Source organism: Crinia signifera, chromosome 1 (genome assembly GCF_055691185.1).
Source record: "Crinia signifera chromosome 1, ASM5569118v1, whole genome shotgun sequence".
In the NCBI taxonomy this organism is placed as follows: domain Eukaryota; kingdom Metazoa; phylum Chordata; class Amphibia; order Anura; family Myobatrachidae; genus Crinia; species Crinia signifera.
In genome coordinates, this window is record NC_139217.1 from 409,827,011 (window position 1) to 409,845,763 (window position 18,753).

Genomic DNA, 18,753 nt, shown 5'->3' on the forward strand with positions numbered 1-18,753 from the left:
ATGTACAGTGCTCAGGCATCCTGCAGTTCCTTGGATGCAACGTACTGTAAGCATAGCCAATGGCATGGGATCACTCTTTACATAGACTCAAGAGTACTGGTAGCTATCACCAGGTCTCGTAGGCGCCATGCTTGGAGACCCGGGTTCAATTCTTAGAGTGAGAGATTTATTTATTTATTTTTAACCCCCTCGGTGCTCTAGTCTGGCCTGCTCGTACTGGATCCACGGTTATCGTTGCTGCTTTCGCACCACCCGCTTCGGCACGCTGTTTGCCGAGAATGGGACGCACAAGTGTCTCACACGCACGAGTGTCCCTTTCTCGGTGACCGTACTGTATACTCACTCGCTTATCCCCATAGCCTGTTATAAATCACATAATGAGACGCACGTCTATGCAATAGTATTTTCAGAGAAAAATGTCTAACTTACGGAACAAGAGAATACTTGTCGGAGTAGACTGTGCATGTGAGCTGCGGATTTGATAATCAAAGATGAATATCAATAATATTATTAATTGATCACATTTTTATAACGCATATAAAGTATGATCACAATTGAATAATAAAAGGCAAATAATATATAAGATCTAAAGCCATGAAACCTGCAAAAATTTTTTTGCAGTCATGATTGGACTTAAATGTGATGTAAGTCCATGCTGGTGTACTGGGTGTCCCCAGCAAAGCAGGAGTCTGTTCTCCGCTGATAATAAGTAAATGCCTATTATGGATATGGGATAAAGGGCTCACCTGTGCTCCGTTCTCTCCGGCAGCCTGGTAGTTGGCGATCTCTATGGCTGTTATGGATAGGCTTGCGAGTGTGTAGTGGAGTGGTGATTGTCTTCCCACTCTGGCGGGCAGAAAGATGCCCACAGTCAGAGATCTGCAGCCTTTATTGTAGATGTGTGCCTGAGACCTGTAGCACCGCTGCCAGATTCCTGTCTCACAAAGTGATGCTCGTTGTATGTGAGCAGGCTGGTAGTGAGTGGGGTCGTATCTGGGTGAGTGCCGCTTACTGGAGCCCGTGCAGCGTGAGCTCACAGTGTCCTGGGAAATGTTCATGTTAGCTTGAATGTCCCTCTGCGGGAGGCCCAGGGGTAGGCTTGGTCGGTCAGAACAGCTGACTCAGGTAGGAGACAGGCGACATACAGTGGGGAGGGGGAGCAGGATGAGCCGTGGATCAACAATGGTATACATTCCAATAGGTGAGAGACCTGTTCAGCTCCTAGACGCGTTTCGTCATGCTCATGTGACTTTTCCAGTAGGTGGACAGTACAATACAGTATTGTACATTAACGTAGTTCTTGCACTACAGTGCATTTCAATGGACACTGCACACATGCGCAATGCGGATTATTTTCGCTATAGCTTGGCATTAGACCTCTAACTAATGTGCAATGGTGATTTTAAAAAGTGGATGATCTCTGGTAACGCCAAATGCCAAGCTGTTCGACTTATTGCGTTGCCGTGCGATTAAGCGGCCTGTGGCGATTTGGCGGGACAAACGCCATAGGCAAGCTAGATGAGCGCGGCTTCATTTGTTCCTTGCTTATCATCAAACCGAGTTAATCAATAACTATTATAATAGTCTTCTGTGCTCTTTATTCTTAGTGTTTTATTCTTCCTCTGCAGGCTGCAAAGCTGGACCCCTATCTGTCAAAAGTGTTTTGTTACTTGGGTCATTACTACCGAGAAGTAGCTGGTGACAGGAGCCGGGCTCGCGGTTGCTATAAGAAGGCCTTTGACCTGGATGGGGGAGATGGAGAGTCAGGAGCAGCAGCAGTTGACCTTAGTGTGGAGCTCGGTGACATGGTATACCCACATCTCTGCTCTAGAAGGCAAAGTGGAATAGCAATTTATCCTGCACAGACTAATAGACTATGAGAAGCATAAAATGAGTAGAATGTTAATTGCAGTATTCGCTTCATGTTTTTTTCTCAAGAACGGCCTGATGCAGAGAAGGTTGCAAACCTGATTTTTGCGCAGCTAAGCCATTATTGGTTGACTGTGTGTGTAACTGGCACTGCACATGTGCCACAAAGGTGTTGCGTTTGCAGAGAGGATTTATTTCCAAGCAATTTTACATTGTGGACCGCTTGTGGTCTGTTACATGCAGAGGCGGCAAAAACGCAGGCATTTCATGAACTATATAGGGGGGGAAGGGGGCCCAGACTGCACACCCTGATTAAGGGGTGAATTTATGAAGCTTGGAGAAGTGTTATCTATCCCCATAAAGAACGTTATGAGCAAGGTGATAATGGTTCAGCCAATCAGCTCTTACCTGTCAATTTACATATTGTAGCTGATTGGCTGAACCATTATCACCTTGTTCATAACGTTCTTTATGGGGATAGATAACACTTTTCCAAGCTTCATAAATTCACCCCTCAATGTATTGAAAGGTGCTATTATGCTGAAAATTTTAGTCCACACATAATGAAGATGATATTTGGCCACAATTATGCAAAGAACCTCTCATTTAATTGCAACATGTATTACAGTTTGCATTAGTAATGTTTGGAGAGTGCACCTGCACTCTTTCTTCCTAATTAATTAACTTTATCAGTGCTTGCCTCTGCTTGCTGCTGCTGCGATGCAGCAGCAATGTCTCCGGAGCAGGACTCTCTGCAGCCATGCTGCACGACCAGCCATAGGACCACTCAGAAGTATGATAACTGTCTGCACTACAACCCAGTGCTGTGTGTTTGTTCACTGCTATTGTAACTCACAAAGCCACCAATGAGCATCCCAATACAAATTCAGGCTGCTGTGGTGTTTGCATATTTTTGCAGTCACTGCGGCAGCATCAGTGCATATCTCTGAGCCCTTTGTCTGCATCAGACCTTTTTACTGTGATGTAAAATAAATTCTGGTACAAAATAGGAAACATTTCTCATAAATATTCCAAATATGAGAGTAGGTCTATTTTTAGAAACAGATGGCAGAAAAGGATCAATAGTTTTTTACGAACTGTTCTGTTTTTTTTGCAGTTGATTTATTGCTGTGTATTCATCATTGTCTGGTGAAAGTTTATTCCAGACATCTGCTTTATGTATACTATGTATTACATGTACCTTGTTATTGCTGTTCTTTCAGGACACAGCATTGGCCATTCTGACAAGTGTAACAGAACGATCGAGCCCGGGATCAGCTAAATGGGCGTGGCTTAGACGAGGCCTGTTCTATCTGAGAGTTGGCCAGCATTCTAAGGCCATATCTGAGTAAGTGTCTAAACCTAGTTATTCCATTTTCCTGTCCTTTCTCTATCAGTAATGCCAAATGTTCTAATATGATGTTTTCAATACATACATGTGCTTCATAATTCTAGGGAATAGACATGTTGGAGGGAGCTCATTAACTTTCAATGGCTAGTGGGTCCCTGGGTTTCCAGGAGCTTGAGAACTACTATCATAAAGATAGTGTTCATTCTTGCACCCGCTATCTTTGAAAACCCATGCAGTTCCTCTTCCCTGCCTGGGGTGTCGCTGTCTGCTGTGGTGGTTCTAGCACATGTCTGGTTTGCATATCAGTGCTGATATACAGACCACACTGTGCTAGAAGCACTACAGCAGACAGCGACACCCCAGGCAGGGAAGAGGAACTGCATGGGTTTTCAAAGATAGTGGGTGCAAGAATGAACACTATAAAACTGAGAAATGACAAGGAATTAGAAATAATAGTATATGTTTTGTTTTTAATGTATGTTTTTATTGTGATAAAGGCACATAATATAATGTAACAATGTAAAATTTAGGTATTATTTTAAGGGGGTCTAGTACAATCATAAAAGCTCTATTCATAGTAATTGAATATTATGTCGTACAGAATAGATGACCAATGTCTGTTGTGTCAAATAAACCCATTTTTTGTAAGCAAAGTTAACAAGCCATTACACTTGAATCTAGCAGTGGGCTAAATTCGCCTTGGGTAATACTCAGTATTGTTAGTAGTAATATAATATTTAGCACGTCTCTTATGAACTGCCCAGTGGTATAACCTGAGTGGAAAGTATAGAAAGAAGCACTAGAGAGTGAGAGATACACAACTGATGAGCCAAAACCAATTAATATCAATTCAATTACTTGTGTTAACTAAACGGGCAAGAAAGCTGAGACGTCACTTATTGCCTGATCCTGTGTGACCAAAGATAACAGCCACAGACAGTTCTCCACCGGCCTTCCATAGGCTAATTATTCCCTTACAGCAGGCATGTCCAAACTATGGCCCTCCAGCTGTTGTGAAACTACAAGTCCCAGCATGTCTTGCCACAGTTTTTTCTATTTGGGAATGCTAAAAGTATGGCAAGGCATGCTGGGATGTGTAGTTTCATAACAGCTGGAGGGCCACAGTTTGGACATGCCCGCCTTACAGTAAGGGTGATTGTAACAGGAAGGCAGATGTCTGAAATGTCAGGGGCCATTATACGCTGAGGAACATTCTGTAACCAGACTAGACTCCTTGTCTATTCTATATTAACCACCTCGCTTATTGTTCTCCTTTCTTAATTGTTTTCCACGTTATATATTTGTGTATGCAAGAGGGGTTTTATGTACATGAATGGGATAGAGCATATGTGCTTCATTTTTATGTGCTGTCAATTGTAAGTTTAGGATACTACAATGTAAAAAAATACTAAGTGAAGTAGTGCGCACAATTAAAATCTTGAAGCAGCTAAACATACAGAATAAGGGGTGCCATCCAATAACACCCCCAAAAACAGACAGTGGAGACTGATATTCAGCACTAGAAGGGTTCCCAAAATGTAATACCTGGTGAGGAAACAATAACGTAAAATGACCAATGAGAAATCCCAGTTCAGGTATAATCCTTAATACTGCTGGTCCTATGTTGCCTCTCCAGACATCACATGTGGAATATATTATAAGATAGACATAGTGCATAACTTTAAAAACATGGACATTTAATAAGATTGTGCACTTTCAATTTTTAAAAATGAAAAAGCGTAAATGAATAGACCCAGGGCAAATCAGATACCTGATTGGTGACATTGTACATTATTCTTTCCTCACCAGTGTTGGTATTACATTTTGAGAACCCTTCTAGCGCTGAATACAAGTTTAGGATACTGTAAGAGGATCATTGCTGGAATGATGGGTTGGGAGAGGCCTTGTGGAACAGTTTAGAATCTTACAATGTAACATTAGTCTCTGGTTTCCTCATCCCTGGGACCATATTTTATATAATTTACCGAGTCACTTATCTGAGCACATCACATAACTCTTATATACTATATGTACTATTCTATACCCTCTAGCTTTCTGTTACTTTTTCATTTGTTGCCCCTCAGGTCAGGACTCACAATTCCCTGACATCTTTGCCACCTGCTTTCCTTATTTCCTATTTTATTATCCAACCTTTTTAATACTCCTTGATTTTCCCATTTAAACTTGTTAAACCTACTCAGTTGTGCTCTAGATAATGCCATTCCAACCAATACATATTGATTACTTGCACATCCCTATCAGATCAGTGATACACAAGAGCTGGGTTGACTGGGACATATCTCCTTAATGCATCAAACTGGAGGCTTGACCATGTGACTGTGAGATGTCTGGTGTGCGTAAGCTGGAAGGCCCCATGCAGCTTTTCTAGCGTTGGCCTTTTTTTTTTGTGCTGAAAATGCACTTTCGACCTTAATGCAGTAGATTATCCTGATTCATTTGATATATGATGTATATTGTGTGTGTATGGAGCATAAGAGAACTGGTATTGGAAAGGCTGCAGCAGTTATATTGTAACACAGTAGTGTACAGATTCAGGGACTCAGACGCACACAGATACAGAATACAAGTCGGTACTTGTTTCCTAGCACGGCGCCCGTCGTAGGTGATCGCATACCTTTAATTTAAGGTATGCGATGGACGCAACCGACGCGATTTCAGGGCTACTTTTAGCCTTTTCCCTGACAATTAAAAAATCGCATCCATCGCATGCCTTAAGATAAGGCATGCGATGCGACCGATGCGATGGACGCGATTTTACATAGGGAACCATGTAAAATGGGGCAATGGCCCGATTTTTCATTGTATACCCACCCTTATGGGTATTTTACATGTGAAACGCCCCCCCTCCCATTGTTAATGCCACCCCACGATGAACGCCAACCCGAAGCGTGGCGAGCGCAGCTGTACGCATCCTCCGACCTTTTCATACCCCCACTATCCACGTCGGCGTGGAGTTGACTTTATATAGTGTGGCGAGCGCAGCGAGCGGACGCGTAATACCTGTGAAGTAATGCGCGTCCCCTCGCGGGGTTCGCTGCGCTCGCCATGCTTCCGGCTCAGTGGCTCGCTGCGCTCGCCACACTCTATAAAATCAACTCCGCGCCGACGTGGATAGTAAGAGTATGAAAAAAGGTCGGACGCGTACCGCCGCCCCTCGCGGGCTCGCTGCACTCGCCACGCTTCGGGTTGGCGTTGATCGTGTGGTGGCGTTAACAATGGGGGGGGGGCATTTGACCCATCAAGGTTGGGAAACAATAAAAATTGGGGTCTGGGGGCCATTTAACATTGGGGCCAATGGGAAATCGGGTCTCAGGGACCATTTTACATTGATTCCAATGTAAAAATCGCGTCCATCGCGTCGCGATTTTTGGGAGTCCCGATGGATACAATCTTTATCGCAGGGGCCGTGCTAGGAAACAAGTACCTACAAGTATCATATCAGATTAATCAGCACATTCTCCTCTGGCGTTACATCACGTTTCCAATTTTTTTGCGAAAAGAAACAAAAAAAAAGTTGCCCATTTCTGGCGTGCCGTGAGGTACTGTTTGGTGTGACTGCAGCAAAGATGTATGAGGTAAGTAGTGGTAATTGGAATTTTTCAACTAACACAGTAAGATGGTTTATTTCTTTTTATTTGCATTTTGTAGCTGCAAATGGAATATTGATGGAACTTCATGAGTGGTAAACTATTATAGGTCATATATCCTTGGATTTGTGGCATTCATATTTCCAAATCTAAATGGCTTTGATGTGAGGTGACAGCGGGCAGCTATTGATTGCGGCCTCAGTGCCCTTTTCACCATTCTCTGCACAGCATGAATGATCTTAGAGGGTTCAAAGCCCAAATGTGTATATGTTATTTGTGTTCTATTAACTAAACACGGTCATTGTGAATGAACTTGGCCTTTAATGATGCTGTTATTATTATTCCACGATTTGTTCATTGACGCAGTATCGACCATGATAAAAGCTGTGTTCCCCAGCCAGTGCAAAATATATTTACAATTAGGCCTTTGTTTATCTTCTTGACCTTTTATAAAACCATCCCACCCGCTTGTGTTCTGGGCACTTGCTAATGCGATTGCGATCTTTTTTATTACATAGCTTGCACGCTGCTCTGAGAGCTGACCCTAAGGATCCCAACTGCTGGGAGTGTTTAGGGGAAGCCTACCTGAGTAGAGGAGGCTACAGTACCGCACTGAAATCCTTCATGAAAGCCAGCGACCTGAACCCGGACTCCATGTACAGTGCGTACAAAATAGCTTCTATCAAACAGATCCTGGGCACATATAAGGAAGCCGTAACCGAATACCAGCACATCATAAAGAAGTATGGAGAATATGTGCCAGCGCTTAAAGGTAGAACAGAAATGTTTTCTCTGTTGGCATCTTGTTTAGAGACCATTTTTACATTTGTACGGGAATATCGTCTAATTACCAATTATACTGGTAAAAATAGGAGTATTTGAAGCTTTTTCATTTACTATTAAAAAAGTGATTAAACTGTCAGAATGTATGGTACAATTCCTCTTCATGCAGCTAGAGACATCCTCAAGCTTCACCGGAAAAGGTAGCGAGGTGGGCTAATCTTCCGTGAGTCCATGGGAACTCCCAGAATTCCTATCTTCCATAGTGGCTCATTCTACATACTGGTAATGGGATGGAATAGTTGAAGTGGACTTTGGAATAGAATACTCCACCACACTCTTAGCCTGCCATTGTAATGTGAGCGCAACAGCAGCACGGAGATAGACTCCTTTGCCTACCATTGCCCTTGTATGCATCACACAATTATGAAATTAGGCTGTGTGCAGCACGGGAGGGGTAGGGGTGCATAGTAACCTTCCACTCTTAGATCCTCCATTTGCTTTGGTTGTATGTTTGGATGTGTTCCTGAAACCACCGCCCGTTATTGTTGCTCTTTGTAAAACATTATTATTTGACTGTTAATTTAATTCAAAATATGATTTCTGCCATCATATAATTGAATGTAAGAAAGGGAATTATGTGTTTGATTTTATGTCTGTTCCAGGTCAAGGGGAGTGTCATCTGATGCTTGCTAAGGCTGCACTTGTAGACTTCCTAGATGCAAAGGCTGTGGATGGCATTGAAAAGGCTCTCGAATATCTGACAAGGTTGGTACAAAAAGGGCAAAACTTCCTTTCTGTTAACTATTTTATAACTTGTCTATTACATATAATTCCAAGTATGTGTTCCAACGAAACACCAAAGCATTTATCCCAACATAGAAGAAATGAGTGTCAAGCTCCAAGATCTATAAATTCAGATGGGATCATTAATGCCATTTGCCTGCATTGTCTGTAAGCCACAATGCTCCCTATGGCTACAAGCATTTCGAAATAATGTTTCTCGTGGCCACTTGCACAGAACCACTTGTGAACCACAATACATGAGTAATCCCTGAAAAATATCAGTGTCTTCTCATCAACAATTAGATCTTGCTACTTGCTTTGGGGCTCATATACATTTGAATGTAAGCATTAATATGACACGCCTCTCACATGTAGCAGCACATGGGGCAGATGTATTAAGCTTTGCGAAGAGATAAACTTGAGATAAAGTGGAGATAAATTGGAAAGAGATAACGCACCAGCCAATCAACTTCCAACTGTCATATTTCAAACACAGCTGATTGGCTGGTGCGTTATCTCCTTCCAATTTATCTCCACTTTATCTCAAGTTTATCTCTTCGCCAGGCTTAATACATCTGCCCCCATGTCCGCTATGTAGGTGTTGGTACTCTTTACCTAGAACGGCGCCCACGATTAGCATCGCGGGCGTCGGGGGTAAAAAATCGCGGCCATCGCATGCACATAAAAAACGGGTGCGACGCGATGCCCGCGATTTTCCCATAGGGATCAATGTTAAAAGTCAGATTGGATGCGATTTTAGTGTTAAATGCCTCAATGCCCGCGATTTTTATATAGGAAACAATGTTAAATGGGCCACAGAGCCCTAATAGTCCCCCTGAAGTCTTAAATGGCCCCCACAATTTTTAACGCCACCCCACGATCAACGTGAACCCGAAGCGTGGCGAGCGCAGCGAGCCCGCGAGGGGCGGCGGTACGCGTCCTCTGACCTTTTCATACCCCCACTAACCACGTCGGCGTGGAGTTGAGAATAGAATAGTGTGGCGAGCCCGAAGCGTGGCGAGCGGACGCGGATACCTTCACAGTTATACGCGTCCCCTCGCGGGCTTCACAGGTGTCCGTGGCGACGCGGACACCTGTGAAGCCCGCGAGGGGACGCGTTTACCTGTGAAGGTATCCGCGTCCCCTCGCGGGGCTCGCTGCGCTCGCCACACTATTCTATTCTCAACTCCACGCCGACGTGGATAGTGGGGGTATGAAAAGGTCGGAGGACGCGTACCGCCGCCCCTCGCGGGCTCGCTGCGCTCGCCACGCTTCGGGTTGACGTTGATCGTGGGGTGCCGTTAAAAATTGTGGGGGCCATTTCAGACTTCAGGGGGACTATTAGGGCTCTGTGGTCCATTTAACATTGTTTCCTATGGAAAAATCGCGGGCATTGAGGCATTTAACACTAAAATCGCGTCCAATCTGACTTTTAACATTGATCCCTATGGGAAATCGCGGGCATCGCATCGCACCCGTTTTTTAGTGCATACGATGGTCGCGATGGTCGCGATGGGCGCCGTTCTAGGTAAAGAGTACCTAGGTGTTACTTTTACGAATCTCCCTGAAATGCTTTTTCAAAAGTCGACATGTTTGACTTAATGATTCAACATTAACAATTAACAATATATAAAAATATTCCCATACAGATGTACAGTAGCTATGCTCATCTATGCCACGTTGTGTATGCACAGGCATACGCATGGCGGCATGCCGCACTATTTGCAGCCCAGCCGCCACAGTCAACAGGGTGCACATCCCTATGCCTATGCCTGTGTCTTGTTCGCGAGCACACTAGTCACAGCATCCATGACGCAATGTGTACGTTTAGCAGGATGGATGACCATGGCTAAATCTGTATACACATAATGTATATTTATGCATTAATGGTCATCTGCTGCGTTGTATGCACATCTGTGGTCGGCAGACCTCACTGGTTCACTTGATTTCTTAGCCATGATTATTAGCAGTGGCCACTTCCACAAACCCTATTCCTCATGCAATGGGTAACAGCCATATGTGCGTGTCTGCTGAACCCTGATTAGACTGCAATTCCCTCAGCAATGTGTGACTGTCCATTTGTCACCTATTCAACCACAAGTGGACATGTGACTGAGGTGAGTATGACACTTCATCGCCCATAGACACGCATGTTACTCTTCAGAGCATGCACAGTTCCACAACACATAAGATACAGTGGGCCGGATGCAATTGTACCCGTCCGTCCCGGCTCCCGTTCCCACCCGTCGGTGGTATTCAAATGGCTTTGCTGACTAATATCATTGCAGCTCCCTACTCTTGGGGGTGGCCAGCTGAAATGACGAGAAAAGTCACCCGTATAGGCACGCAAACCGGGCAGAAATGTGTGCAAATATAATAATCAATGTAATTTGTTGATTTCAGAGCTGTTCAGCAGCGGCCTGACCTCCTGTGCCTGTGGAAACTGCTTGGTGATGTCTGCACCTTTCTGCATATGGTCTCTCCTGCTAAGGCCAGAGTTAATGTCCTGGGTGCTCTTCTTGGGCAGAACAAGGGCCAACAGCTAATGAATAAATCGGAGATACTGGAGCTAGGTGGAAGGTAGGAACTGTTAAGCCATAAGTTATTTGAAACAAGCAAGTACAGATGTGTCCACACACAGCTACACTTCTTACACAATAATCAGCCTTCTAGTCACGTCATGGCGCAGACCATCTTTGTGCTAAACTTTTTCCATTACAATGGGGGAAATTTACTAAGATGTGTATTTTACTTCACATGTGATGTTGCTATGGGCTCTCGGACTGTCGGACCCCTATACCACACTCCCACTAACACCTGTAGGATTATGCCGTTGCTACCTCCACCCGTGTTAGAGTGGGGTAGATAATCGCTGATGTCTGAAGCTTCCAGTGGATTGCTGGTCAAGCAAAAGCACAAGGAAACGCTGATAACGCTGCAGATGGAACCAGAAGTGACGCAACGTTGTTCATCGCCGTGGCAATGGGAGACTTTTTCTTCCACCTTTATCAATATTATTTTAAAGTACCCCCAACTGGTCTGCAGAGTACCCCAGATTGAGAACCACTCCTTTTGACAATGAGTTAGGTATGTGAATGCTCTCAGTGGGCTGTCCAAGGAGACTTCACCACTAGAGGGCAGAGTAGGGAATACACAGTACTTATGTTTGTGTAGAATAAAACCTATTTAACCCCTTCACTGGCAATCCCGAGAATTTTCCGGGCTAATGCCCAGACTGGCAATCCCGGAAAATTCTCGAGATTGCCAGGGTATAGCGCCGGGCAGCACTGCTGAGTTAATTGCTCATTGCTGAACTCAGCTGGCTTCAACGCTGCCTGGCTTTATCTCCTCCAACGCACCTTCGCCTCATCGCGGCGCCGGCTTATGACAAGCCAGGTTGCCGCATGCAGGGACGGGGTGCAGGGCCGAGCAGTGGCTGATGGACGGTTCAGTGGCGCTGCCTGGACCCGGGGACACAGTGGTGGTTTTTTTTGTTTTTTGTTAGGGAGCGCTCCCCAGAAAAAACTTGCCCAGTGGGGAGCGCTCCCTAAGAAAAAACCCAAGGCTAATGCTGCTCTTCTCCTCTATTGGGAGAATTCAAATGTTGTGTGTCGGGTGCCACTAGATGGCACCTGATGGAGCAATTCAAGTGTGGTTCATTTTGGACACACACAGCCCCTGGCACTGACATTACTGTTCTGCTGTTCCATCAATTTGCCGGGCTGGTAATTAGTTACAGTATAAATATAAATATACTGTATTAATTGAGCAGTTACAGATTGAGCTATGTAGGTAATGGACCCATGAACATTTAAAGCATTGAAATAATGAATTGGTAAATATCATTGCCACAGGTGTTATGGTCGGGCACTGAAGCTTCAGCTGTCTGCGAACATCTGGTGTGACCTTGGTATCAATTATTTCTACCAAGCACAGAGCTTATTGGGATCGCAGAGCAAAGACAGGAGCAGCAGCGATTTATTGGAGAAATCTGTGCAGGTAATTTTGGGAACGATGATAAATCTTGGGTGTGTGCTCGCAGTCTGTTGGGTATTGATCACTGGATAGACATGAACTAAGTCAACAAGCATTAGGTCGACATGCATGAAGGCACACTATTTTATTCTCCCACTACACCCTAGTGGATGGTAGGGCATGAAATACCGCCTATCGGCACATGTCGTCTCAAAAAACAAAAGTGAAAAAAAACAACCTATGTCAACCTAATGCTTGTGTCAACCTAATGACCCTGTCGACCTAACCCATGTCAACCTTCAGTCAAGTCTACCTTCCGGCATGTCGACTTTCAATCATGTCGACCTAGTGGTGTCGAAATAATTGCTTGTTGACTTAATGCTTGTAGACCTAGTGACGTATCCCAATCTGATATACGCACAAATGTGTGCCCCCACACACACACGCACACACACACGCACACACACACACACACACACACACACATCTCTTAAGTATGGAATTATGCAGATATTTTACGTTCTTCCTTTAAATGGTGTGACACTTCTTCTTCTCGCCCATGGCTAGTTCTACCATTAGGCAGCTGCCTAGGAGCTCCTAAATCTGGGAGAGCCCCTGAGTCTATCACAAAATTAAGGATGACTCTGAGAGATTGTACTTAATGGCAGTACTGAACTTTTGAGACCCCACTTTTACCTGAGGTTTTTTGGAAATTCGGTATTGGTGTGTGCGTGTGGTGGGAGCAGTAGGGTCCCGAAGAATCTTGTGCCAGCCCTGTTCTTGCCAGTTATTGTGCTTGGCCCTTGCATGAGGGCATTTGTTCTAAATCCATTTGTTTTTCCCGATATCTAGTGCATTAAAAAATCTGTCATGATGGACAGCAGCAATCACCAGTACTGGAATGCTCTTGGAGTTATTTGTTGCTATAAAGGTATGATATTTATGTATTTTTTTTATTTTGTAAAATGTTATTTGTACAGTATATCACAGCAAGTATGTTGGAGCATAGGACATGGCTCTCTATAAATAAAAGTTACTGCAATAATAACAGCTTAACAAACAGGTCTGGTGTGAAATAAAATTATATTGGACATTAGTTTTGCAATGTGCATGCAACAAAATAAATCTTTTTGAGCAAGGTGAGAAGAGAGAGGTGTCTACAAGGAAACATGTAAGGAGAGTCTATTATAATATGTTCACTAACTTTTACAAATATCTATATATTTAAAAGGCTACATCCTCTGATCCTTTTTTTTTTCAAGTTTTTTTTATTGACAGGAAAAATCTATAAAATACAAAAAATGTAACGATCAAAAATTACATTAAATACCATTGAAGACAATAACATAAAGTGCAACAGGGTGATAAATTCAATTACAATGACCAAGTACAATCATAGCAGGGGCTAACTAAAATCAGGCAGTCTCCATACATGGCTAAAAAGGCGGATCAGTACTCAATGATTCTAGAAGGAACCGCGAGGCTGTTTTCAAGAGAGGGGATAAGGTTCGAACATATGGCAACCATGTGTCAAAAAAGTTTGGCGTCCGTTTCTCCTTATGAAGTGATGTTTCTGTCCAGTCTATTGTGAACAGATGGGAAATTCTGGGAAAAGCTAAGGACATAGGGGATGGATCGGGAGAAATCCATTGGGACAGGATGGGTTTTTTAATGGTCGCTGCCAGTTGATGAGCAATAAACGATTTCCAGGGGTCAATTTCTTGTGGTCATTAGAGGAATAAATACCCCAAAATGCCCAAGACATAGAGATGGCAACGTTTATGTTTAATGTCGATGTTATCTATTCTTGAAGAGAGAGCCAGAGGGATTGTACAACAGAGCAGGACCTCATACAGTGGACTAAATCTGCATTAGGATTACCACATTTATAGCAGTTAGCATCAGGGGCCTCCCCTATGAGGTGCTTAAGTCTTGGAGTAAAATAAGATCTGTGTAAGATCTTCTGGTGCATCTCCATGTAGGATGTGGAGACCAGGCATTTGTTTCAAAACTGGTAAGATTTTAACATGGTTTTCATAGTCAAGTCAGGAAAGTCTGATGCCATTTCAACAAACCTCTTGGCGCTTGTTCTAACGACCCTCTTATCCTTTTTGAGGTGAAGTACCACCAGTGACCACTAGAAGCCACTTGATGGACCAAATTACTCCTTAACAGAAAGTTACTTCCTGGATATGGACAGGGGGAGCTGTGAAGACAGAGATTGGAAGTAGGAGCAGATAGGGACTAAGCTCAAAATTCCCGCTACAAATGCCAGCATCGCTCACCGTGACTGTTCTTTTCATATACATAAATACAAATACACACAAGACCATTAATTGAAGTCTAGTTAAATATTGCACCCAAAAAAAGAACAGTCGCTGTGAGTGGCGCTGGCATTTTTGACGGATATTTTGAGGATCTCTCACAGCAATGTTGGCACACAAAGGGTTTAATAAAAATATTTGCTTGGCAGCTTTCACACCTATATTGACAAATTCCCTTGGCATATTAAAGGGTTAATGAGGCTACCCAATGTGTAAAGGGATATATAAAATATTTTTCATATTTTAGGAATGTTTTTTTTTTTTATCATTTTCAGGTGTCAACAATAATGCTCTGGCTCAACATTCATTCATTAAATCCATCCAGTGTCAGCCAAATGTGAGTACCCCGTTCTCATTTCATCAACTGAAATGTAAGCTTCATCATGTAGTGTATGTGCTGAAGTTTTGTTGTCCTCATGTAATGTGCCTTACCCCAGTGTCTGCTTTCTCCAGAATGCTGCTGCTTGGACTAATCTCGGTGCCTTATATTTAGTGAATGAAAGTATTGAGGTAAGTCAATTGGTACCCATTATATTGCCGCTGTCCCTGGAGAATCTGCTGATAGCTCTGCGGCAGTGGTGAAACCCTCCGATGCCTTGGGCCACTTGCTCGGGTGCCCTGGATTACTGGTCCAGAACCATTTCAGATTATTTATGGTCCGTGTAATAGGCAAAACCATTACTGGCTGGGGGCTTAGCTATAGGGGTTGCCTATGATTTCCCCCTTAAGGACTACTCAGAGGTCTCCCAAAATAACAACCACCCCCTTCCAAGACAGAACTCAAAAGTTCTCTCTCTCTCCGCTGTGAAGGCTGTGAATTCGCAGCTTTGCAAGTCCACCAGACGCCGCCCACCGAATTCTGGTAGGCTCCCCCCCCTCGCACGGCGCGTAAGTTCGCACGGCCTGTGAATGGATGTTTAACATGAACATCCATTCGCAGGCCAGGGGGAAACACACACCATTGGACGGTCGCTGACCCTCGAATGAATCAGGTCACCTTAGATATGCGTGCACATTCACCAGGAAGTGGGCGGGCAGCTGGCATCCGGTGTATGCAAATGCACAGAGATGTGCATACACCCATTGGTCCCCCGTGTGAACGGGGGATATGAATGAATTAGAATAACCCCCATTGTGTAGCTCGCTTATTTCCGTTGCCTGTGTTGTAACTAGCGTAATAAGACGCAAAAGCAGCATTGCCCTAAGCCATGTAAAACCTATGCCGTGGCTTGCTCCATCGATGTGGGCTTCCATGCAGTCCTGGTTTACGGAGCTATTTTGTGAAGCCCTCTATGCTGGAGCCTGTCCGGTTACAGTACGTATGTTGCTCATACTGTATCTCACTTATTCCTATAGCCCCGTCTGTTTTAAATAGCGTAATGAGATGCACATACAGCAGTGCCCATTTTAGTACAGTACATGTAAAAATTGTATTTTTTTGAGAAAAATGTCTATGTAACAATACTGTACAGTATTGTACTGTAAAGTAGTTCTTGCATTATAGTGTACAGTATATGAATAGAGACTTTGCACGAGCGCAATGGGGATTCTTTGGTGTAGTATTCAGTTAGACATCTCACGCATGCGAAGTGGTGATTTTAAAAAGCGACATCTGGTGGATGACCACTGGTATTGCACTCACGGGTAGTGTCATATGCCATGCTGTGGCACACTGGGAGTGCGTTATCGTGACAAACGCCATAGGCAGGCTAGATGAGGGTGGCTCTATCTGTATGTTAGAATACGCTTGGTGGGCCTTTTCTGTTTTTTTTTGTTGTTTTCTCATTCAATATATTTTAACATGTGTTTTATTTTTTCTAGCTAAGCCATCAGGCTTTCAACGTAGCTCAGTCCTTGGACCCTTTGTATGTGAGATGCTGGATTGGTCAGGTGAGTTTATTATCAAGATGTTTTGTGGTGGCAGGGAGCTGGATGAAGATTTTTTTTTATTTTTTATCTTGTGCTACAATAATGTAAGGCCCTCATTCTGGTTGACTCGCAAAGCAGCAAATTTCGCTGCTTTGTAAGCCAACTAATGTTGCCCGCACGACCTCCCGCACCCCGCTGGACGCCGAATGTCCCACACCCAGCACCCCTCCTGCACACACCCACCCCCTTCTAATCACATACGTTGTTATAACCTAGTTTTTATTTAGATTTTAATGGGTTCCTAGACCTTAGTTTGTTATCGTGATTGTAATAGATTACAGAGAGTGGGGAAAGATGTATGCTTTTCATTGTCATTACGTGTGTTCAACTCATAGACCGAGAGATAAACAGATAGTTATATTTCATAGGCAGAATCTTATATTTTAAACCTATTTTAGTCATTATATCATTATACTACTCAGGGTACACTCATTCATTCTTACATATGGATGAATCTGCACCAATATATCATAACCAGAAGTGGACTAGATGCTTATGTCTATAATAAGAGGAGGTTATAACTGTGCCAGTTTCTCTCTGAGCCACGTCAACACTCTCTCTTGGGGATGCCATTGTGGAAAAGCTTTGCATGGTGGCAGCCCTGTCCTTTGTACACTCCTTCACAAACTTCAACTGTTTCCATACTTTTGGTATGGGGGACACCAGTATCGTGCCAAAAGGATTTCATGTGGCTTTGCCGGGAGATCGACCCCCTTGTAATACGGCCTACACACATGCCGATATTAAGGCATTTTCTAAGCGATTTTGCTTAGTTTTGCAAAGTCGCTTAGCAAATGCCCTCACATCGGTGTATGTGTGGGGGCTGTATCTGCATCGGCGCGCGTCCCCGCGCGTCTTTATCGGTGGCCGAGATTGACGGACAGTGTCCATCAATCTCGGCATCGGCAGTGTTCTCCCACCGGAGAACACTGGTGCTGTCCGCTCGCTTAGCACACAGAGCTGACAGCTCGCTCTGTGTGTGGGCTGTCAGCTCTGTGTGCTAGGCGATAGCGGCGCAGCACAGCCCGACATAGCGCAGCTAGGTAGCCCTGCACACATCGGCATGTGTGTAGGGCCCATTAGCTTGCTTTGGAGTGTCCCACATGTAGTAGCTATTTACACAGTGTTCCCCCGATGGATGCTAGCAGAAATTACATTTTTTTACTCACCCTTAAAGTCTATCATGGCAATCCCTTTCTGGTTTGTCATTCCAGTTTTTTGGCCGGTTGTCTTGCTGGCTGACCTTGTCTAGTTATCTATAGTTCTAAATTTCCTCCATGTGACTGTGTTAAAGGAAGACTGTGGAGCTGCTGGCAGTGGCTTAGAGGGGTAAGGAATTTAGTTTAAAAATGTTTAATGCCAAACTCCACGACATACACTCTAACCCACATATAATCCATCAAAAGGACTCTGAGGTAGAGATTTTACAGTAAGTACAAATATCCAATTTTTTTTTATGTTTTAATTGTATAGGCCCTGATTGCAGAATCGGTTGGGAGCTATGAAACCATGGATCTCTTCAGGCACACTACTGAGCTCAGTATGCATGTAAGTCATAGAGAGTGTTCTAAACACGTTTTTTGACTTATGAATGGTCTTTTTAGTGCTGCTTTCCTGTATATTTCATTTGCACGTATTTAGGTAAATACAGCGGTGTCTTCACACATCTTTGCTGCGGTCACATCAAACAGCCCCTCTTGGCACGTCATATCACATGAGCATCATGTAGCTTTAGGCATCTCTTTCTTTTCTTCTGTCATGAAATGACATATTGTTTGCAACACAATGTGATGCATGAGGAGACTATGCTGATAAATTTGATATGATACTTGAATAGCTGTGTGCGACTGAGTCTCTGAAGTGCTACAATGTAGTAGCTGCAGCGTTTTTCTAATTCAAATTCTGTTCAGTACTGTACAAACTCAGTTGCTCACAACATGCATGTGTAGTATATCAAATGAATCAGCACAGTCTCCTTTTGCATCCTAGTTGCATTATGTTGTGAATAAGACACATTGGGGCAGATGTATTAAGCCCTAACAAGATATCACCTGCTAACTGCCATGTTACAGCCTGTGTTTGAAAAAGTCAGTAAGGAGCTGATTGGCTGGACGTTTATCTCTCCATATCA

The 18,753-nt window shown here is 43.8% G+C and overlaps 1 protein-coding gene across 2 annotated transcripts in view; it reads left to right on the top strand.

Annotated features, from left to right (window-relative positions):
* The window catches only part of SKIC3 (SKI3 subunit of superkiller complex), an 83,818-nt gene that overhangs the window by 32,242 nt on the left and 32,823 nt on the right, over positions 1–18,753 (top strand). For both annotated transcript variants that reach the window (XM_083151763.1, XM_083151762.1), the window contains exons 15-25: positions 1,629–1,808; positions 3,093–3,217; positions 7,347–7,600; positions 8,274–8,376; positions 10,798–10,974; positions 12,249–12,393; positions 13,222–13,300; positions 14,969–15,030; positions 15,147–15,203; positions 16,515–16,583; positions 18,096–18,170. In XM_083151763.1, the coding sequence (XP_083007889.1) occupies positions 1,629–1,808; positions 3,093–3,217; positions 7,347–7,600; positions 8,274–8,376; positions 10,798–10,974; positions 12,249–12,393; positions 13,222–13,300; positions 14,969–15,030; positions 15,147–15,203; positions 16,515–16,583; positions 18,096–18,170 (1,326 nt within the window). The remainder of the gene's footprint in view (positions 1–1,628; positions 1,809–3,092; positions 3,218–7,346; positions 7,601–8,273; positions 8,377–10,797; positions 10,975–12,248; positions 12,394–13,221; positions 13,301–14,968; positions 15,031–15,146; positions 15,204–16,514; positions 16,584–18,095; positions 18,171–18,753) is intronic.